Source organism: Haliotis cracherodii, unplaced genomic scaffold (assembly GCF_022045235.1).
Source record: "Haliotis cracherodii isolate W230 unplaced genomic scaffold, xgHalCrac1.p SCAF_17, whole genome shotgun sequence".
NCBI lineage: Eukaryota > Metazoa > Mollusca > Gastropoda > Lepetellida > Haliotidae > Haliotis > Haliotis cracherodii.
Genome location: NW_027266272.1, coordinates 30,018,416 through 30,040,910, shown reverse-complemented (window position 1 = coordinate 30,040,910; position 22,495 = coordinate 30,018,416). Strand labels below are relative to the sequence as shown.

Here is a 22,495-nt window from a genome sequence, read left to right as displayed (position 1 = left end):
ATAAAAAAACAAGATGTAGCAGTACTAAGTTTTGTAGCACGTGATATTGTTGCAGCAGAGGCCCACTACCATCGCTCATGTTATAAAAAATACACAAGGGCACCTGACTGCACTCCCTGTTCTATTCCAGAAGTTGATGAACATGACATCCAGTACCAGGAAGCAGAAGCTGATGCATATTTTCATCTGTTTAGCTATATCAGAAACACCCTGTTTTCAATTCCAAAGACTGTTAAAATGGTAGACCTCACAACAGTCCTGGTGGATCACATGAAGATGGCTGGAATAAGTAACATCAGGGAATCTACAAAGAAGCACATTCGGAGAAAACTTGAAGCTGAGTTCTGTCAAGCAATTCACATATTTCCAGATGATAAAGGCAAACTTCTTGTTATACCAGACAACCTGAGTATCTATGAACTTTCCAAGGAGAATATAAAACTTACAGATGATATTCATTCCAAGCAGTGTCAGTCATCAGAAGACAAGGGGGTTATAACCTCTGCTGCCATATTGCTGCGCTCAAGGATCAAGGAGCAAGATGATGTTTTGGAATGGCCGCACTTACCAGAATCACTTAACATAGCTGCAATAAAACTGCCTTTGTCACTGAAACAATTTCTTTTGGGGCTACTAACTGGTGACATTTCACCAAAGCAACCGTCAGAGAGGGTAACCTGGCTTGTCAACTCATTTGGACAGGACCTCCTCTATGCTGTGAGCTGTGGCAAGCAGAAACCACCAAAACACATCCTTTTGCCAGCTGTTGTCAAGAATCTCACTGGAAATGCTGAACTGATTCAAGCACTAAATAGATTCGGCCATGGGGTATCTTACTCACAGCTTGAGGAAAACGAGACTGCACTCTGCCTACAGAAAATGGCATCTTCTGTAGATGGTGATGTTGTGCTTCCAAGTACTGCTCAGCCCCATGTATTCACAACCATGGCGTGGGATAATATTGACATCCTAGAAGAGACATTGACAGGGGAAGGCACAAGTCATAGGGTTAATGGCATTATCGTTCAGCCAAGAATGCACGGACCACATGAAGAGAAACCTCAGCTACCAATAGTAGAAAAAAAGAAACAGAGAAGCATTCCTGATGGAGAGTTTGCACTGCCAGTATATAATACCGGGGAAAGATGTGGACCTGGGCAGCTGACCACTACTGACAGTAACAGAGATGACACATTGCATCAGGCATTGAGAAAAGATGTCTTATGGTTCCTCACTCGGCAAACAGATTCACCACAGCAAACCATTGGTAGCTGGACAGGGTTTAACATTTCAGTCCGCCAAGATCTTGATGTCTGCCAAGACAACATAGGCTACCTTCCAACAATCAACGCTCCTGCAACAAGCCTAGCAACATGCTTTGAAATCTTAAACCAGGCGAAGAATATCATGGGGAACTTACATCTTAAAAAGGTGGTAATAGTCTTTGACCAAGCAATGTTTGCAAAAGTTGCTGAAGTTATCTGGAAGCGCAAGGACCATTATCCTGGTATCATCCTTCGACTTGGCACATTTCACACTATTTGCAATGTACTGAGCATTTTAGGGAAACGCTTTCAGGATGCAGGCTTGAGAGATCTTTGCATAGAGTCGGGTATTGTTGCAGAAGGTTCTCTTGGGGCTGTAATGGAAGGATGACAGTACAACCGAGCAGTTCGTGTTCACAAGTATGTGCTTGAAGCAATGATGAGGATTGCTTGGAAAGGTTTTGTACCCTGGCTCAGAGAAACTCAAGCTGGAGAAGTGTGTAACCTTGAAGAAACACAGGAACTGATAACTGAACTTCAAGACAATGTCTGCCAGAAACAGTTTGATGAAGTCTTGGAAAACACTTCTTTCATAGCTACAGTCAAAGCCTTCCAATCTTACCTGGATTTTCTGAGGAATGACAATGGACCGCTCTCTTCTTACTGGATGTCTTACATTGACATGGTGCAGAAAATACTGCTGGGACTGATAAGGGCGTCACGTGAAGGAAACTGGGAACTTCACTTGGCAGCAGTGCGTGCTATGATTCCCTGGTGTTTTGCCTATGACAAAGTGAACTATGCAAGATATTTGCCTGTCTATGACAATGCTACCAACACAACATCCTGATGTATATGAACAATTTCAGCATGGGAGGTTCTCTGTGCAACTCAGTCAAGATAATCCTTTCGGCAAAATTCCAGTCGACCAAGCCACTGAAGAGACCGTGAGCAAGGACACCAAAGTGCCAGGAGGAATCAGGAAATACAGTTTGAAAGCAGGGGCTGTAACAAGATTCTACTTAACTGCTGAATACCGGAGTGCTTTCCTTCGTCAGTTCAGAGACATGTTGGGACTAAACAGATGTGATCTGCATCATGCAGAACTCCAGTCACCAAGAATGCTGAAAGATGAACAAGCAGTGAAAACAGTTGTTGATACCATTGAGAATTGGATTAATCCTTTTGATGGATATCAGGAAATAGTGAGCCTGTCCACTGCAACAGCTGCTACTACAGAAATTGCCAATGACCTCCTTAGGGCAGAGAAAGTGGGTGAGAATGCCTATAAAAGATTTAGAGAAGAACGATTGGACAATGAATCACCAACAATCAAATTTCATGACAAATTGCCACAACACAAGCTACAAACCTTCACCAACATGTCAAAGAAGAAAACCAAAGTAAACTCATGTGGGAAAGATATCATCCTCGTGGCAGAAAGAAAACTTTTTGCACAGATGATTCTGATTGCACAGGCCAGAAAAGAGCTGCAGATGAAAACTGTTCTTTGCTATCCCCTTGGACCACTGCCATGGTCGGTCTCAACACCTGATGGTAAACCAAGGAAAACCAACAAAGCAGTACTGGCACGAGAGTTGCAGAAGAGAGCACCTGTAGCTGAAAACATTCCACAGCCATCTACAACAATAATTGATGGCTTGGCCCTTGTTAAAAAAATGAAGGGAGATCAGAAAACGTTTGGTCAAGTCGCAACTTTGATTCTGTCATCAGCCCTCAGAGAAGGAGCCCATAGTTCACGGATTGACATAGTATTTGATGTTTATCAGCGTCACAGTATCAAGGAGGCAGAGAGACTGAATCGCTGTCAAGACAATGGTGTCCAGTACAAGAACATAGCATCTGCACACGTTGTTCGCCAATGGAGAAACTTCTTGTCAAGTACTGACAATAAGACCTCACTGATTGAGTTCCTCGTCACTGAATGGAAACATCCAACCTCACGTGAACTATTAGCAGAGAAGGAATTGTTTGTGACAAATGAAGAGAAATGCTATAGAATCACAAAAGACGACACACAAGAGGTACTAGAGCTGGAGTCCAGTCATGAGGAGGCTGATACCAGACTACTACTCCCCGCTGCCCATGCTGCTGACAATCATACTTCTGCAGTTGTTATTGCCTCAGAAGACACTGATGTATTTCTTCTGTGCCTTGCCTTCAGTGACTCCATACATGTTCCACTTTACCAGAAATGTGGCAATATCACCAGAACAAGGTTCACTGATGTTGGAAAAGTTGCAAGAGCTGTTGGTATGGATGTGTGTAAAGGAATACTTGGGCTTCATGCCTTCACAGGTTGTGATTCTGTCAGTGCTTTTGCTGGTCGTGGGAAGATTCGTGCACTAAGAACATTAGAGAATGACAAAGCTGCACAGGATGTATTTAAAGAACTTGGTCAGGAATGGACACTGTCATCAACACTCTTTTCCAAGTTGGAAACGTACACCTGCCAGCTATATGGATCTCGAATGCCATCAATGAGAGTTAACGACTTCCGTTATCACCTATTCTACAGCAAGAAAGGTGCAATTGAGTCACACCAGATGCCACCATGTAAGGATGCTCTTCACAAACATGCAGAGAGGGCAAACTACCAAGCAGCAGTTTGGAAGAGGAGCCTGCAGCAGAAACCAGAGGTGCCTAGTCCTGATGGCTTTGGCTGGAGAATTGAGTGTGCACCTGAGGGAGGAGAAAAGCTTGTCATTGATTGGATGGACGGTGCACCAGCACCAGAAGCAGTACTTGAATTTCTTGCATGCAAATGCTCACGATCATGCAAGCTACCATCATGTCCATGCATGGTCAACAGAATGAAGTGCTCTAGCATGTGTAAACTGAAAATGTGTGAAAATCAAGAGGATGAGGTTGACACAGGAACTGATGTTTCATCTGAGGATGAATTTGATGAAGTCGACTTTTAGGGTGGTTAGAGGTAATCAACCACAAGAGGACTTTTCAATGTCCAATAACGTTGTGAGTGCAAAGAATGAATCAATTGTGTAATATTATGCAATGAAAAGATATTACAGATATTTCTTTTCACAAGTTAAACTGTCCTTGAATTGTTTGTTGAAAGAGAGCATCGTTTCATGGAATGACAAGATTTTAGTTTGTCTCAAAATGGTGGACGTACTCGTGGACATATTTTATATATAAAGCTACCAGTTACAGACTGATATCATGCATTTTTATGAAGCAGGGATATTTCCCTTTTGAAAAAACAAGGTTAGAATTTGCCCCCTTGAATGGTACCGATTAGTCAAATATGGGTGCCCGGCTGACAGACTACTACTTTCCACCCACATTACCAGTTTGTTTCAAGTGACGCTTCAGGGGAAAATAGCATATTAGCATCGAGCATCTCATAAGGTCGCGTAAAGATTTTATCGAACAGGGCAGGTCGATTCGAAAGGATTTCCCCAAGATTATGACACTAAAAAAATAGATACTTATACCGCGTTTTTAACAAACCTCCTGCCTGTCATAACTTAAACATGCAGTAAGAAGTCCAAGTCCTTTCCTGTACACCAAATGTCACTGAGGCGATCTCACGGGAAAGACCTTTCGTTACCAACTCGTGCCTAGCTCGTAGCATTCAAGAATAATTTTTGATTTTGTATATAATCATATCAAAGTGTTTGATAATCAATTTTAGTGACCTCAAATATTTTTTATTTCTTTTGTTTTTATTTGTTGAGATTTTGCAAACGTGAAGAAACATCGTTGCGTGTTAGGTAGGGAGAATTTACGTTTCAAGGTTTTACATTTGTAATAAAAGAACTTAATTTTCGGTAGACAAGTACACAAAGAGTATAAAATAAATAATATATTCCATGTGTCTCGTGGAATATCCTGTTTCTCTCATCTCGCCTAACACCAGAGCGTTCGTTCTCTGACAGAAATTGACACCCTCGGCTTACCTTACGTCCATTGGTTACCCGATAAACGGTTATTTAAAGCATTTATTCAGCACGATCAATATTGTTTTGTATATGTCCGGTTAATATATTATTTATATGAATTTGGCATGAGGATATTGTCAGAAAACAGTTAAGGTAAGGCCTCGTGACCTGGTAATTTAAAGGGGCGGTAGGGTTGCCAAGAGGTTAAAGCCTGCGCAAGTCACACGGAAGACCCAGGTTCGATTCCCCATACGATTCCCCGTACATTGTGTGCAGCCATTTCTCGTGTCCCCCGCCATGATATTGCCGGATTATTTCTAAAAGCGGGGTAAAACCATGCTCACTCACCGGTAGTTATGTGACTGAGTGAGCGAAGGGTTAAGTGAATGGGAATGAAAGTAAAAAAATATCCAGGCCCCGATTTCTCGAAACAAACTTAAGTTTTTACTCAAATCTCAATCTGAGTTTGCCAAATTTCATAAATGTTTTCATCATTTTTCATAAATAAATATCCCCATCTTCCCTTGAATTATTCACTCATAACTCACTATAAGGGTTTATTGAAAATGACAGTGTTAGGCAACAGTTATCATAATTTATGCTTTTAGTGTGTTACTTGGGTCCGGACACACACATCTGTTAATAATTCATCTAAAATATGTTAAAATACCCCCTATTTTTTACAAGAAACAGCGACATGTTACAATACAATTATGATACATACATAAGATTATTTAGTCTTGCGTGACCATTGATACAATGCCAAAGTATACTTACAATGAACAGATGGTATTTTAAGTGATGGAACTGTTTATTGAAAATGTAGACATTATGTTCTGATTAATTTATCTCCAGTTTACATAACACATTTATCAACAACACAATATTTCATTGGGTGGCGTATCCTGCAGTCTACAGGCGACAGGTTTATTCAAAGCTAATATGTATAGTAGTGCCAGTGCAGTCAAACAGGTATAAACCATCAGAGGTAGGATTAAGTACATGTTTGCATATGTGCTAATGTTGCATTACTTATTGTGCTGTAGATGGGGATTCAGCTGCAGTTTTACTCCTAGAGGCATTGACACCAACAGAAAGTGCCTTTTTTGACAATGGTAAGACATTATAATCTTATGTCAATAGTATAAAAGTAGATGTATTTGTATGTATTTGCAGAAATACAAGCTGCCCCTTCACCACAAATAGTTTTCCCTCCAAATTTTTGCTTGCAACCAGTTCAATACACACCAACAAGTTCAGCATGGGACTCTTATGAATCTTATGCTGGTATGACCTGTCCGTGGCCATGGACATCCTTACATACTATCAATACAAGATTCATAAGCAATGAGCACAGGCGAATCATTTATAACATTCTTAATATATATATTCAGTGATCCACATCAAATTGTCCAGACTACTGATATGCAGTATATGATTTTGCATCAGTGTTGCAGGGACAGGAGCATGGATGTCTTAATATCCGTGGATGGGATACTACATACAGCGCCAAAATTAACCGAGGCCTCAACATGTACAAGCGGGGAAAACCCCCAGAAAAAGTAAAGTTTGTGAGGAAGAAATAACCACACAACAAGGGAAATGTTCTTATTAGATAATGAAGATACGAGAAGAAACTGAGTAAATATTGGCAAGCTAGTTTTTCATGTTTTGCCCTAAATTTGTGTTATTGACTGTAAGCCTGTTTTCAACTCTACTTTTGCCAATTTCCTTCAATGAACTCTTACTTTAAGAGAAATGAAAACCTGTGTCATGATGAGCAGGTATATTCCTGATCCTTGAGTTCAATAACATTACTTGTAAGCTAATCTTTGCAACTGAACTAATATATTTGGTTTGGCCCCCAAAACAATTTGATCAATTTATTGGAATGAATGTAATATGGATAACATTGATAAGGGAGATAATCTGATTTTTATCAATGTTTTACTGTTGATAAATGTTGAACTTGAAATACTATTGTGGATTTATTTACTATCCCCTGCTATGAAGTGAAAGGGGGACAGATGAATGTGTGCTGTCTGTCCATTCACATGAAAAATGCCAAACTATTGGAGGTATTCTTTCAAGAAATGTTGACCATTTTAGTCATGCAAAATATTCTTATCTTTCATTACTACAGATGCATCTATACTGATAAATTTCAGTGGAAACAGTGGGTTTATACCATATCAACTGGACACTAAATAATGCACACATCCTCTTACACAAATCAAACATTTTGGTACACAATTACATATGTATATATAATCACATATGATGCACATATTTATTCATGCATCAAATTCACACCTTAGTTCATAAAATGTATCGTATCTGCTTACTGAATGAACATTTTAGTCAATCGTTAAAACAAGCATCAGGTATGGAGACTTAATCTTACCTTCCATACATCAAATAGATTTATGAAAAGAATGACTGGCATATGTAGATTCTGACACCACTCCAGTCATTAGCAATGTTGACATTGACATTGGCATTTTCCATTCCATCAGAGGGTTCATGATGCAAATTAATTATGTCTTTCCTGTCAATTCCTATGTTGTGAAGTACTACACATGCTGTGATCATTTGACAGGCCCTTTCTGGTGATGTTCTAAGGCCACTATGTAAACAAGAAAATCGGTGCTTTAAGATGCCAAAGCTTTGTTCTATTAAAACTCTGGTTCGGACATGGCAGCGGTTATATTTTTCTTGACTTCTAGATGCTGGAGAGAGGAATGGTGTCATCGGGTAGGTTTTGCAGGGGTAGGCTGAATCCCCTAACAAAAAACCTTTGTATATGCCTGTAACATACAAAAATAAGAACATATGACATATGAAATTCTGTCCCCCAAATAATATTTGGAACAGCAGGGGAGATAAATTGATAGACATGATCACACTATACAAATGAATGGTGCTTTTACATTTCTTCATGAAAACATTGCAACATGCCAGCTCAAGAAATATTTAACAACTTCAGTGGTTATGTGATCATAATTTATTTCTGACAAAACCAGCTTTGAGAAATATTCACGTTACTTGTATTTTTTTATTTAATAGTCATTTGTACCGATGTTCATAGCAACTACAAAGTCTGGTAATCAAATGTGATACCTACCATTTTCAAACGCAACACTGATTCTGCTATCCCTGAATATCCTGCTGTCATGTACACTTCCTGGCCATTTTGCTACACAGTTGATAAATCTGTATTCTGCATCACAAATCATCTGAAAGGGAGCAGAAGCCCGTTTTCATTTGTACTGAAATATACTTTCATTTGTAAATAATGACATAAAATTCCCATTATTTGTTAGGTATCATGTAATCATAATGAATTTTTTGTTGGTGTTAATAAATACATAATTTGTGTGAACCATTTATATACATACCTGAACATTCATCGAATGATAGCCTTTACGATTCAGGTAGTCACCTTCATTCACCTGAGGGCCTATGATTCTTACAAATGTGCCATCTACACACCCTAGCACATTTGGAAATCCTGAAAGAAAATGATTTTATTTTTAATTGGTTGGAATCTTGTATTTGTGTAAAAACATTCATCCTCCTTATTAAGGTTAAATGAAGTGAACATAATATGGAACAGCAAAATACTTGTAAATATTACTCAAATAAGCATGTCAAGTTTCAGCTTTATGAATAAACTTACTGATATGATCAAGGTCAATGCACACTACTTTTGAAAATGTCAGATAATTCAAATACTTGTTAATGATTTATTATTTGATAAACATACCAAACATTCTTATCTTTTTAATTATTTTTATTGATTAAAAGGATGATGGTGGAAAGAAAATGATTTTATTTTTAATTGGTTGGAATCTTGTAATTGTGTAAAAACATTCATCCTCCTTATTAAGGTTAAATGAAGTGAACATAATATGGAGCAGCAAAATACTTGTAAATATTACTCAAATAAGCATGTCAAGTTTCAGCTTTATGAATAAACGTACTAATATGATCAAGGTCAATGCACACTACTTTTGAAAATGTCAGATAATTCAAATACTTGTTAATGATTTATTATTTGATAAAAACTTAAGTTACCATGTAGACTTACTTAAGTTTTATGTGTTTTCGAACTCAGTTTGAGTCGAAAATTTAACTCAGTTTGGTTTGAGAAATGCATTTTGCCGAGTTTTCTCAAATTTGAGTAAAAACTCAGACTTGAGTCAGTTTTTTAACTTAAGTTTGTTTCGAGAAATCGGGGCCTGGTAAGCGACGCTCTGATCATTAATTTTGGGAGTAAGTGAGTATGGTTTTACGCCGCACCTAGCAATGTTACAGCAATGTCACGGCGGGGGACACCAGAAATAGGCTTCACACATTGTACCCATGTCGGGAATCGAACCCGGCTCTTCGGCGTGACGAGCGAACTCTTTAACCACTAGGTTTCCCGACCGCCCCAATTCATGTAAGAAACATAATCATCGTTGCTTGATTAGATGACATTTAACATGTATTGAAAGACAGTGTTTCAAAATAAGTGCCACGGAGCTTTTCTCCAATGATCAGGTGTGTCTTTAAACAAGTAGTAGTAGTAGTAGTAGTAGTAGTAGTAGTAGTAGTAGTAGTAGTAGTAGTAGTAGTAGTAGTAGTAGTAGTAGTAGTAGTAATAATAATAATAATAACGTGGTAATAGCAGCTAATGGTATCAATATGTGACAATATTTGAGCTGATTTATTTAGATCCTTCATTTAAGAAACAAAATTATTTGTTCTTGATTAAGTGACTTGTTATAAGTATCAAAAGAAAGAATTTCAAAATAAGGAAACAATATTTGAGTAGATTTTGTAAGGCCAAAAATGTCCTCATTTTACTTTTGGGAATACACACATATTACTTGCGTTGCTTCAATGCGTCCCAGCCATCGATCACTATCAGCAGGGCTCTGTTTCGAGGTGTTTATTTATATTCAGTTATTGCATAACCTGTTTATTGTTTATACCTGCACTAAGGTAACTGAGATCTGAACGGTTGAAAAACAGCTCTGGTAGAGGAGCCCTGGTTCGTAGAGTTACCCCAACCCGCACAGTAACTCATAAAAGATGAATAATAAACTGACCCCCGAGTGTGTTGCAATGCGAACATATTTCTGAAACGTTTTTCTTTACTAATAAACAGCAGAATCTCTGAACTTGTACACAACAGATGTAATGTAAGGTCTTTTATGTTTATTGTACCACTCTACTTCAACCTACGAACATGGGTACGGAGCTCATAAACATAGAAATAATCAGCGCGAATCTAGAATACGAACCCACGATCACAGGGTTGTGGAACGTCTAAGGGACGCAACTCTGCACATCGAAATACGACGGTGGCTTCTGTTCAAATTGACCATACCTGGTGAGCAACAGCGTTATCTCGGTGTACATACTCGTATATAAGATACAATGAGCCTTCTGTCCCCACCTTACATATCAACATGGTAAGAATGTTATCAGTTCCATGTTTCACATTTTCAACTGTCGTGTCTACGTGCACATGGTAATCACTAACTTCCGTGATCATACCCCACGGCGTACGTGTGTCGTCTGGCTGTTGTTGACAGGAAATCAAAGTTAACTGTAAACATGGCAGAAATTGTTATCCGTGTATTGTGTATCGCGTGAGTCATGAACCCGTGACAGCCATATTTGGATGTGATGCAATACGTGATGTCGAACGTCACGTCCCTGTGTACGCGAATATTTTCTTTGCGTTCTTGAAACGTTTCGGAAAAGGAAGAGTACATATGCGCAACCCTGCACACCCCTGCACGCACGCACGCACGCACACACGCACACGCACATACATATATATCTATATAAAGATACACACACTGACAGACGTACGCAAGTACACACACACTCACATCGACGGACATACGCAAGTACATATCACACACACACACACACACTGACAGACGTACGCAAGTACACACACTCACACCGACGGACATACGCAAGTACATATCACACACACACACACATACACACACACTGACAGACGTACGCAAGTACACACTCACACCAAAGGATATACGCAAGTACATATCGCTCTCTCTCACACACACACATACACACAGAATGACAGACGTAATCAAGTACACACACACTCACACCGACGGACATACGCAAGTACATATCACACACACACACTGACAGACGTACGCAAGTACACACACACACACACACACACACACACACACACACACACACACACACACACCGGTAAGCTTGTATTTTCAATCCTGGCTCTCACTTAATGTTGCTTCTTTCTTCACCCTATACTAAATGTGTACTGCTGTAGTGTCAAACCGCGATTCGCTGTGCAGAGTTGCGTCCCTTGGGCACGCCAGAAACCTATGATTGTGGGTTCGAATCCCGGTTCGCCCCGATTATGTTTCTAGGTTTGTCAGCACCATACCCGTGCTCGTGGGTTTCACCGAAGTGGTAAACGTCTGAGACCTGCATCACTTCGGGCTTTCCTCCCACATTAAGCTGACACGCCGCGATATAACTGGAATACTGTTAAAAGCGGCGTTAAACCAAACTCACTCACTCACTCACTGTAGTGTCAAATGTGACACTCTCTTTGCTTTACGTGCACGTGCAACACAACGGTACGTGGAATGGAAGCATAAGTGGGGTTGTCTCTAGTATAATTATAATCGCACTCTGACTCGCTCATGTCACAGCCCTCGTCATTGCTAATAGTCACAACTATAGGTGGGACTGATGCTTGCTGAAGTCCATCATGTGACCGATATATTGACTCTATCTCCTTGACGACATTGGTAACGCAACGGTGGTGCCATGTCTCCACTGTTACCAGACCAAGGGATTTATTTACTAGCTTTTCAACATCCCACAAGTTAAACGTTGTGTTCAAACGTAAAACGTCAACTTTGACGATACCACATATCAACTCTATTAAGTTCAGATCGCAGTGGTTAGGGGGAAGTCGTAAGACGACGTGACCTTGACCTTTAATGTAATTGTCAAACATATGTACACTGGCTCAGGTTTGTTAGATTTGATGGTTCACCGAGTTGTGATTTTGTATCCCTGGAAGGAAAGGTAATATTCGTCCGTTGCAGCCACGTCACCATATCTCCTTTGAGGTCATTAGACATCCAGTATTGCTGTCTGGATCCTGCATTCTGTGATATGGTGCATTGTCCAAGATAATAAGGGACTTGGCAGGCAAGGGTGCATTGTCCATGATAATAAGGGACCTGGCAGCTAATAGTGCATTGTCCATGATAATAAGGGACTTGGCAGCTAATGGTGCATTGTCCATGATAATAAGGGACCTGGCAGCTAATGGTGCATTGTCCATGATAATAAGGGACTTGACAGGCAATGGTGCATTGTCCATGATAATAAGGGACTTGGCAGGCAAGGGTGCATTGTCCATGATAATAAGGGACTTGACAGGCAAGGGTGCATTGTCCATGATAATAAGGGACTTGACAGGCAAGGGTGCATTGTCCATGATAATAAGAGACTTGACAGGCAATGGTGCATTGTCCGTGATAATAAGGGACTTGACAGGCAATGGTGCATTGTCCATGATAATAAGGGACTTGGCAGGCAAGGGTGCATTGTCCATGATAATAAGGGACTTGGCAGGCAAGGGTGCATTGTCCATGATAATAAGGGACTTGGCAGGCAAGGGTGCATTGTCCATGATAATAAGGGACTTGGCAGGCAATGGTGCATTGTCCATGATAATAAGGGACTTGACAGGCAATGGTGCATTGTCCATGATAATAAGAAACTTGACAGGCAATGGTGCATTGTCCATGATAATAAGGGACTTGGCAGGCAAGGGTGCATTGTCCATGATAATAAGGGACTTGGCAGGCAAGGGTGCATTGTCCATGATAATAAGGGACTTGGCAGGCAAGGGTGCATAGTCCATGATAATAAAGGACTTGGCAGGCAAGGGTGCATTGTCCATGATAATAAGGGACTTGACAGGCAATGGTGCATTGTCCATGATAATAAGAGACTTGACAGGCAATGGTGCATTGTCCATGATAATAAGAGACTTGGCAGGCAAGGGTACATTGTCCATGATAATAAGGTACTTGACAGGCAATGGTGCATTGTTCATGATAATAAGGGACTTGACATGCAATGGTGCATTGTCCGTGATAATAAGGGACTTGACAGGCAATGGTGCATTGTTCATGATAATAAAGGACTTGACAGGCAATGGTGCATTGTTCATGATAATAAGGGACTTGACAGGCAATGGTGCATTGTCCGTGATAATAAGGGACTTGACAGGCAATGGTGCATTGTCCATGATAATAAGAGACTTGACAGGCAATGGTGCATTGTCCATGATAATAAGGGACTTGACAGGCAATGGTGCATTGTCCATGATAATAAGGGACTTGGCAGGCAATGGTGCATTGTCCATGATAATAAGGGACTTGGCAGGCAATGGTGCATTGTCCATGATAATAAGGGACTTGGCAGGCAATGGTGCATTGTCCATGATAATAAGGGACTTGGCAGGCAAGGATGCATTGTCCATGATAATAAGGGACTTGGCAGGCAAGGGTGCATTGTTCATGATAATAAGAGACTTGACAGGCAATGGTGCATTGTTCATGATAATAAGGGACTTGACAGGCAAGGATGCATTGTCCATGATAATAAGGGACTTGACATGCAATGGTGCATTGTCCGTGATAATAAGGGACTTGACAGGCAATGGTGCATTGTTCATGATAATAAGGGATTTGACAGGCAATGGTGCATTGTTCATGATAATAAGGGACTTGACAGGCAATGGTGCATTGTCCGTGATAATAAGGGACTTGACAGGCAATGGTGCATTGTCCATGATAATAAGAGACTTGACAGGCAATGGCGCATTGTCCATGATAATAAGGGACTTGACAGGCAATGGTGCATTGTCCATGATAATAAGGGTCTTGGCAGGCAATGGTGCATTGTCCATGATAATAAGGGACTTGGCAGGCAATGGTGCATTGTCCATGATAATAAGGGACTTGGCAGGCAATGGTGCATTGTCCATGATAATAAGGGACTTGGCAGGCAAGGATGCATTGTCCATGATAATAAGGGACTTGGCAGGCAAGGGTGCATTGTTCATGATAATAAGAGACTTGACAGGCAAGGGTGCATTGTTCATGATAATAAGGGACTTGACAGGCAAGGATGCATTGTCCATGATAATAAGAGACTTGGCAGGCAAGGGTGCATTGTCCATGATAATAAGAGACTTGACAGGCAAGGGTGCATTGTTCATGATAATAAGGGACTTGACAGGCAAGGGTGCATTGTCCGTGATAATAAGGGACTTGACAGGCAATGGTGCATTGTCCATGATAATAAGGGACTTGGCAGGCAATGGTGCATTGTCCATGATAATAAGGGACTTGGCAGGCAATGGTGTATTGTCCATGATAATAAGAGACTTGACAGGCAATGGTGCATTGTCCGTGGTAATAAGGGACTTGAGAGGCAAGGGTGCATTGTCCATGATAATAAGGGACTTGGCAGGCAATGGTGCATTGTCCATGATAATAAGGGACTTGGCAGGCAAGGGTGCATTGTCCATGATAATAAGGGACTTGACAGGCAATGGTGCATTGTCCGTGATAATAAGGGACTTGGCAGGCAAGGGTGCATTGTCCATGATAATAAGGGACTTGACAGGCAATGGTGCATTGTCCATGATAATAAGAGACTTGACAGGCAATGGTGCATTGTCCATGATAATAAGGGACTTGGCAGGCAATGGTGCATTGTCCATGATAATAAGAGACTTGACAGGCAATGGTGCATTGTCCGTGATAATAAGGGACTTGACAGGCAATGGTGCATTGTCCATGATAATAAGAGACTTGACAGGCAAGGGTGCATTGTCCGTGATAATAAGGGAATTGACAGGCAAGGGTGCATTGTCCATGATAATAAGGGTCTTGGCAGGCAATGGTGCATTGTCCATGATTATAAGGGACTTGACAGGCAATGGTGCATTGTCCGTGATAATAAGGGACTTGACAGGCAATGGTGAATTGTCCGTGATAATAAATATATGTGGTTTCATTTTAGTTTTTGACATTTTCGCTTCACATTTCAGCGACTCAATAGCTACTTGAAAGTACATTTTCCATGTTTCGGTTGCTTTTATACATGATTTATAACATATTTGTATGAAAAATTAGTGTGTGAAACATCAAAATATTGAAAAACAGAATCCAACCCTTATGGGCCACCGTAGCTTCACACTGAACGTAACGGTTGTGCCCCTATGTTCAAGATATCAACTTGTACACATAACAACATGATAGCTACTGAAACAGCTTTTTCCAGTGACAGGAATTAAAAACCAAACAACATATATTGTTGGGTACAGGGTATTCATTGCCGAGTACCGTATTGCCATTTATAGACTATTGATGATTTTCTGTTATTTTGCTATTCATCAGCCAAACTAACTGCGAGCTTATCCACCCGGTTAGTCACGCCTTACGTCAAGTATATGTAACAGAGTTCTCGGGGTCTAGACTAACAAGCACACAGTCTGACACTGCAGTAGGCCAGAACATAAATCTATTACATTGGGACAAGGCATACACGACTCTGTTTTGTGCTTGATAACAACCTTGCCGTTTCACTTGTTTCAACAAGTGTTTTCTCGTGCGGTAAATGACACATGGTTCACATACAACTCGTGAAATAAATGCATAGATCATCGTCATAATGACAAGAGCAGGAGGGTAGTCTGGTGGAAGAGTGTTTAAGGTCGTCTCTCACACTCATGCTGAAAGTCAATACAAACACATATTGATCTTTTCCATGTATGCACATCTGTTGTTTGTTAATATTATTTCCATCACTGGAAAAATCCAGTCCATCAAACGGACTGATTGATTGCGTGTAAGTCTATCCCGATGGCGTTGAGTGTTGCTCATTATATCGCCCACTGGTTTGTCTGACTCGAATATTTATAATATGCTGTGATATAGATGGAATATTGCATGCATGCACATATAATCCACAAATAGACAAAAAATATGCTGTAACCGCCCTCAATTTGACACCACATGCGTTACAACCGACCTCAATGTTACATCGTATGCGTTATAAACGTCCTCAGTGTCATACTTAACTATAAGCGATATAACTGACCTCAGTGAGACACCATGTGTTATAACCGCCCTCAATGTGACACTGTATGCGTTATAGCCGTCCGTGATGTGACACCTATATTTTCATTTCATTTCAGTACGTGTAGGCCTCAGACCTTTGTGTACATACATATGACAATGTACAAACGAGTGTGCACTACATACAAGTAAAAAATAGCATATATACATTACATATAATTTATGAACATTATCAGGATGTAACTGAACACCAAAGGAACATTCTGTCTCCATTTCTCCAACTGATTGATAAAAAACTGAAATAGGAAAGGGCTTGGCATGCAACCTTGTCTTACGCCAAAGGAGCAATACAACATACCAGACATACTATTATTTGACTTCACACATGTCTTGACACAATTTTAATTTGACTGCAACATCTTCCCCATTTTTTTAGCTCAAGTCGTGCTTTTAAGAAAAATTCCACAAAAGAGGCAGTTGTATAGTGTCAAAGGCCTTAGAAAAGTCAATAAAAACAACGTTTAAAAACAAAACAGTTATCCATAGTCGAATACCCCTTTGGAAAGTCGGGTTGACATTCTGATATTTTAACAAGAGCATGTTCCCAAAATACAAGTCTCTCACTTAAAAAGGAAGTCAATACCTCACTACGAATACTCAACAAAGTGATCGCCCTGTAATTATCTACAACTGAGGCTCGCCTTTTTATGCAGAGGGATTAATATTGCCGTAGGCCTCGAGCTCGGTTATCAATATTAACTTAAAAAATGTCATCATAATTATTGCTCATGTTTTTTACAAAGACACTTGTCAACATACCATGGGGGTTTATTATATCGTTCACGTATAGATCTTTGATAGATCACAGAATACCGCCCCTGTGAACAGAGAAACGACTTCACACACATCCGAGAGAGAACGTGGAACTGCATTCTCTAGCATATCAGTGGTAGAAGCTGGCGTGATATTTGAAAGAAATGTTGCTTTTAGTGACTCAGTCCACTTATACTGGAACTGTAACCTGTTACACTTTCCCTTTGTGGATACATCCATACTGTTCCTAAGATCACTGACGTGAACTGGCGATGCTGGGATTCAGAACGTGACAGTAGATCAACCAGGGCTATATGGCTGAACATGTTATAACCGCCCTCAATGTTACACCAAGTGTTATAAACGTCCTCAATTTGACAACATGTGACCATGTGTTATAACCGTCCTCAATGTAACACCATGTGTTATAACAACCCTCAATTTGACAGCATGTGTTATAACAGCCCTCAATATGACACCATGTGCTATTACCGCCCTCAATGTGACACCATGTGTTATAACCACCCTCAATGTGACACCATGTGCTATTACCGCCCTCAATGTGACACCATGTGTTATAACCGTCCTCAATGTGACACCATGTGTTATAACCGTCCTCAATGTGACCTCATATGTTACAACCGCCCTCAATGTGACACCATGTGTTATTACAGCCCTCAATATATGGCACCATGTGTTATAACCGTCCTCAATGTGACACCATATGTTACAACCGCCCTCAATGTGAAACTATTTGTTATAACCGCCCTCAATGTGACACCAAGTGTTATAACCGCCCTCAATGTGACACCATGTGTTATAACCATGTGTCACTGTATGTTATAACCGACCATAATGTGACACTGTATGCGTTATATCAGTCCTCAGCGTTGTACCAGGAAGCAATAGAAACAATAGAAAAAAAGGAACAGCCGCTGGCCTAGACCTCACCTCTTACCAAATAATCAAACACTTACCTACCAAACTACTCCAAACTTTACTTAAACTATACAACCCAGTCTACCTAAACGGACAGGTCCCATCCTCGTGGAAGGAAGCTCTAGTAACCCCAATACCTAAACCAAATAAACCAGCAGATCAGGCTAACTCCTATAGGCCCATCTCCCTAACCTCAAATCTCTGCAAAATAATGGAACTTATGACTAAAAATAGGCTACAGCACTACCTAGGCCAAAACAACATCATAAACCCCGACCAAAGCGGCTTCACTCCTGGCCGATCAACTCTCGATAACCTCGCCCGACTAGAACATGATATAAAAACAGGACAGCTAAACAAGCAATACACCATAGGCATATTCCTCGACTTCTCTAAAGCTATCGATATGGTATGGCACCACGGGCTAATACAAAAACTTAAAAAAATAGGACTAAAAGGCCAAATAATAAACTTCATCCAAGATTTCCTAAACAATCGCAAAATAACCGTGGGTATAGACCACACGCTATCGGACCAGTGTCCCCTAGAAAATGGAACTCTCCAGGGCAGCATCCTCAGCCCAACCCTCTTCAATATAATGATAAACGATCTATTCCAGGGCTTATCCCCTAAACTAAACACTTCAAAATTCGCGGATGACGGAGCCCTATGGATCCGCACTAAATGCATTAAAATGGCAGAAAACTTAATCCAAAAAATCTCTAAATAAAATACAACAATGGGCAGACAAATGGGGCTTTTCCCTTAACTCAGATAAAACAACAGGAGTAGTATTCAAACATAAAAACATGAAACCTGCCTTCCCAATCCTCCAGCTAAACAACCAAACAATCAAATTCCAAAAACAAACCAAATTCTTAGGACTCATTTTCGATCAGCACCTCACCTGAGAGGCTCACGTCCAAAACCTAAAAACTAGTTGCAGCAAAGACCTTAACACACTAAGATGTCTCACCGGCTCTAACTGGGGAGCCTCCAAAGATACCCTCCTCTCACTCTATACAGCACTAATTAGATCAAAACTAGACTACGGCTGCGCCATATACAATACCCTAAACAACTCTCTATCTAAAAAACTTGACTCAATACAATACCAAGCCCTTAAACTAATTACACGCATCCAACATGGCACCTCCTACACCTCACTTCAGGCACTTACAGGGGAAATGCCTCTCAATTTACGCAGGGAACATCTAAGCCTTAATTTCTGGGCCGCGTCCCAAACAAACCCTCTCATCCAAAACTTAATTAACCAAAACATTAGCCCAAGAAACCAAGCTCTAGCTCGCAAACACCCCTTACTCACCCCAATATCCCAAAGAATAACTAACTACCTCAATGAACACCAAACTCAAAATCTTAAACAAAACTGCAAAAAATCAAATATCTTCACCCCTAAACTCAAAATACCCAAAATAGACACAACACTAACGAACCAAATAAATAAACAAACCGACCCAAACATAGCTAAAACCACCACACTCGCATACATACACGAAAATTGGCCAAATTGGTGTCACATATACACTGACGGATCTTCAGACCCGATCTCCAACCACACAGGCTTCGGAGTCCATACCACACAACCAGTTATATCCACACAATCTTACCGACTCCCTAACAACCAATCTATATTCACGGCCGAACTTATGGGCATGGCCTCAGCCCTGCATAACCAACAATCTAAAAACAACAATAAAATCCTAATTCTCACCGACTCCCTTAGTGGACTACAAGCCCTCCAAAACAAAAATACCAAAAAACGACCTAAATTAATAAACCAAATACTTAAAAGCTGCAACGACCTAACAAAAGCAGGCAAACAAATAACCTTCTTGTGGATCCCTGCCCACGTAGGAATTTACGGCAACGAAAGCGCCGATAAAGCAGCTAAATTATCTCTCAAAATACCAGAAATAAGCCTAAACCTACCCATCTCAAAATCAGAAATTAAAAGTGTTAACAAACAATAACAAAAAAATGGCATAATCAATATCAAAACTCAAATAGCCAAATCAAAAAAGTGCTCAGAAAACCACTAGCCAAACCTAAAATCCTACACCCCTCAAAAAAAAATCCTACACCCCTCAAAAAAAATTGACAGATTAATTACAAAATCCAAACAGGACACACTAACCTAAATAACCACCTAAAAAAACTTAAAAGGCACACCACAGGCAACTGCCCCCACTGCAAACAACCCGAAACCACAGAACACGCACTCATCCACTGCACCCACTACAAAACACACAGAACCACACTACAAACCACCCTCAATCTAAATAAGGTTCCTACTCTAGATAAAATACTAAACCCTCAAAATAAACTAGAAAACTTCAAGGCCCTAGGCGTATTCCTAATCAAAACAGACCTAATTAAGCGCATCTAAAAACTAATTAATCTACCAATCCAAAATCCAATAAACATACAAACACCCACTTCACCCGGCTCCCTTAGTTCCCTCCTCCACCCATCTCGGCATTTATTCCAAATTTAAAAATTCCAAAAATTCGATATAATTAAGCAACCCCTAAAAGCCCCCTCTTGGTTTGCACACACCACTTTCACCCTTTTCGGAATACACTAAATGGTCTGGCCAGGCCCGTGTACGAAATACGCTACAGTCGGAAAAAGCAGGTTAAATCTTCTATATCAGTCAGTCAGTCAGTCAGACCAGGAAGCAGATTACGCTGTATTCGCCAAGCGCCAACATACTGACTCAAAACACTCAACCACCGCTTATGACATAGTCTCATATTAAATAGCCATATTTTAAAAGCGTAACAAGTTCTAATTTTCCGATGAAAGCCAGTGACATGTTTCTATATCCAGAAACGGAAATTGAATGACAGTAACTACTGTAACAATGTCTAGTTGACTGCCTTCTTCATTGCTTCCCGTCATATAATATGACGCAGTACTTATGACCAACTGGAGGAACAGCGTTCTTGTACCAACATTTCGGCAGGTATCGATGTTCAGACATTTATCAAAGAGATCAATATCACATGTAGATACTTCAAAGGATACACGTACAATCGGGAAGGGTAGTGCTTAACTTTATTGCCTTGTGTCTCGTCGTGTCACTTAGAGTTCGTGGCATTTCATTTTCATTCAATGAGTGAGTGAGTTTGGTTAAACGCTGCTTTTAACAGTATTAAAGTTATATCACGGGGTGTCAGCTTAATGTGGGGGGAGTCGATGACAAATCTAGACACATAATCCTATAACTCGAAATAGCTTCGTTGTTATTGTATGTCAGCCTACAAGGCGTGTTAGAGAAAGTTCTGGCGCGTTATAAACATGACATTTCACATCTAACTTTAGCAGTTGTTCACCAGGATTGACCTTTTCCACGAATTCACCATTACATACACAATCACAGCGCATGCGCACTTCATACGTGACGCATAACCACGCAAGTTATTTATTGGAAACACTATCTGCAGTTCTAACAAACTATATACTAGGACTTGTTACTTAATTACAAAAAAGTGCACATAGCGCCTTATTATCATGTTTATATTTTAAAGCCTAACCCAGACACACTAAACAGGCCCAAAGGCAACAGCAAACTGACTGTGTCATATTTCATCGTATGTTTGTTGTTAAACGCCAAACTCCGAATATTCGATGTTCAGACATGTATTAAACAGAGATCAATATCACATGTAGATAATTCATAGGACACATGTACGGGAAGGGTATTGCTTAACTACATGTCCTGGTGTATCGTCGTGTTGTAAGGAGAGTAAGCCAGGTTACGTATAGTCGAGCTACATGGCATGGTCTATCAATAATCCAGCCTGATCCAGATAATCCAAAAATTGATATATTGAGCATCGATCTAATCAACCAAATCAGCGAGCCCGACACCCGATCCCGTTATTCGTCTCTTTCGATAGGCATGAGTTGCTTTTGCCTATTCTTCACGGGTCGTCGAATTGGGATTTTGAGGATTTCACAAACCTCAAACCTGCTCCTTTCCTCTGAATACACAAAGGAAACGGGTATTTCATTGTAGAGAGTGAGTGAGTGAGTGTGAGAGTATGGTTTTACGCCGCTTTTAGCAATCTTCCAGCAATATCACCAGAGACACCAGAAATGGGCTTCTCACATTGTACACATGTCGGGAATCGAACTCGGGTCTTCGCGTGACGAGGGAACGCTTTAACCACTAGGCTACCCGACCGTCCCGTGTTTACCTATTATGAAGATTTAATATGTGGAAATGATCGATAACAAACACGGCGGAATGTGGAAGGATGATCGATAACCATCATGGCGGAATGTTGATGGATGATCGATCGTCAGCATGGCGGAATGTTGTGTGGATGATCGATCATCATCATGGCGG

The 22,495-nt window shown here is 40.4% G+C and overlaps 1 protein-coding gene across 1 annotated transcript; it reads right to left on the bottom strand.

Moving 5' to 3' along the window:
* Positions 1 to 6,807: 6,807 nt before the first annotated feature.
* Positions 6,808 to 8,964, bottom strand: LOC139464779 (putative nuclease HARBI1). Its single transcript, XM_071246288.1, has 4 exons — positions 8,958 to 8,964; positions 8,590 to 8,702; positions 8,316 to 8,427; positions 6,808 to 7,998 (listed from the first exon to the last, which is right to left on the bottom strand). Exons 1-4 carry the CDS (start codon positions 8,962 to 8,964, stop codon positions 7,616 to 7,618), a joined length of 615 nt encoding a protein of 204 aa, XP_071102389.1. The 3' UTR covers positions 6,808 to 7,615.
* Positions 8,965 to 22,495: the final 13,531 nt, after the last annotated feature.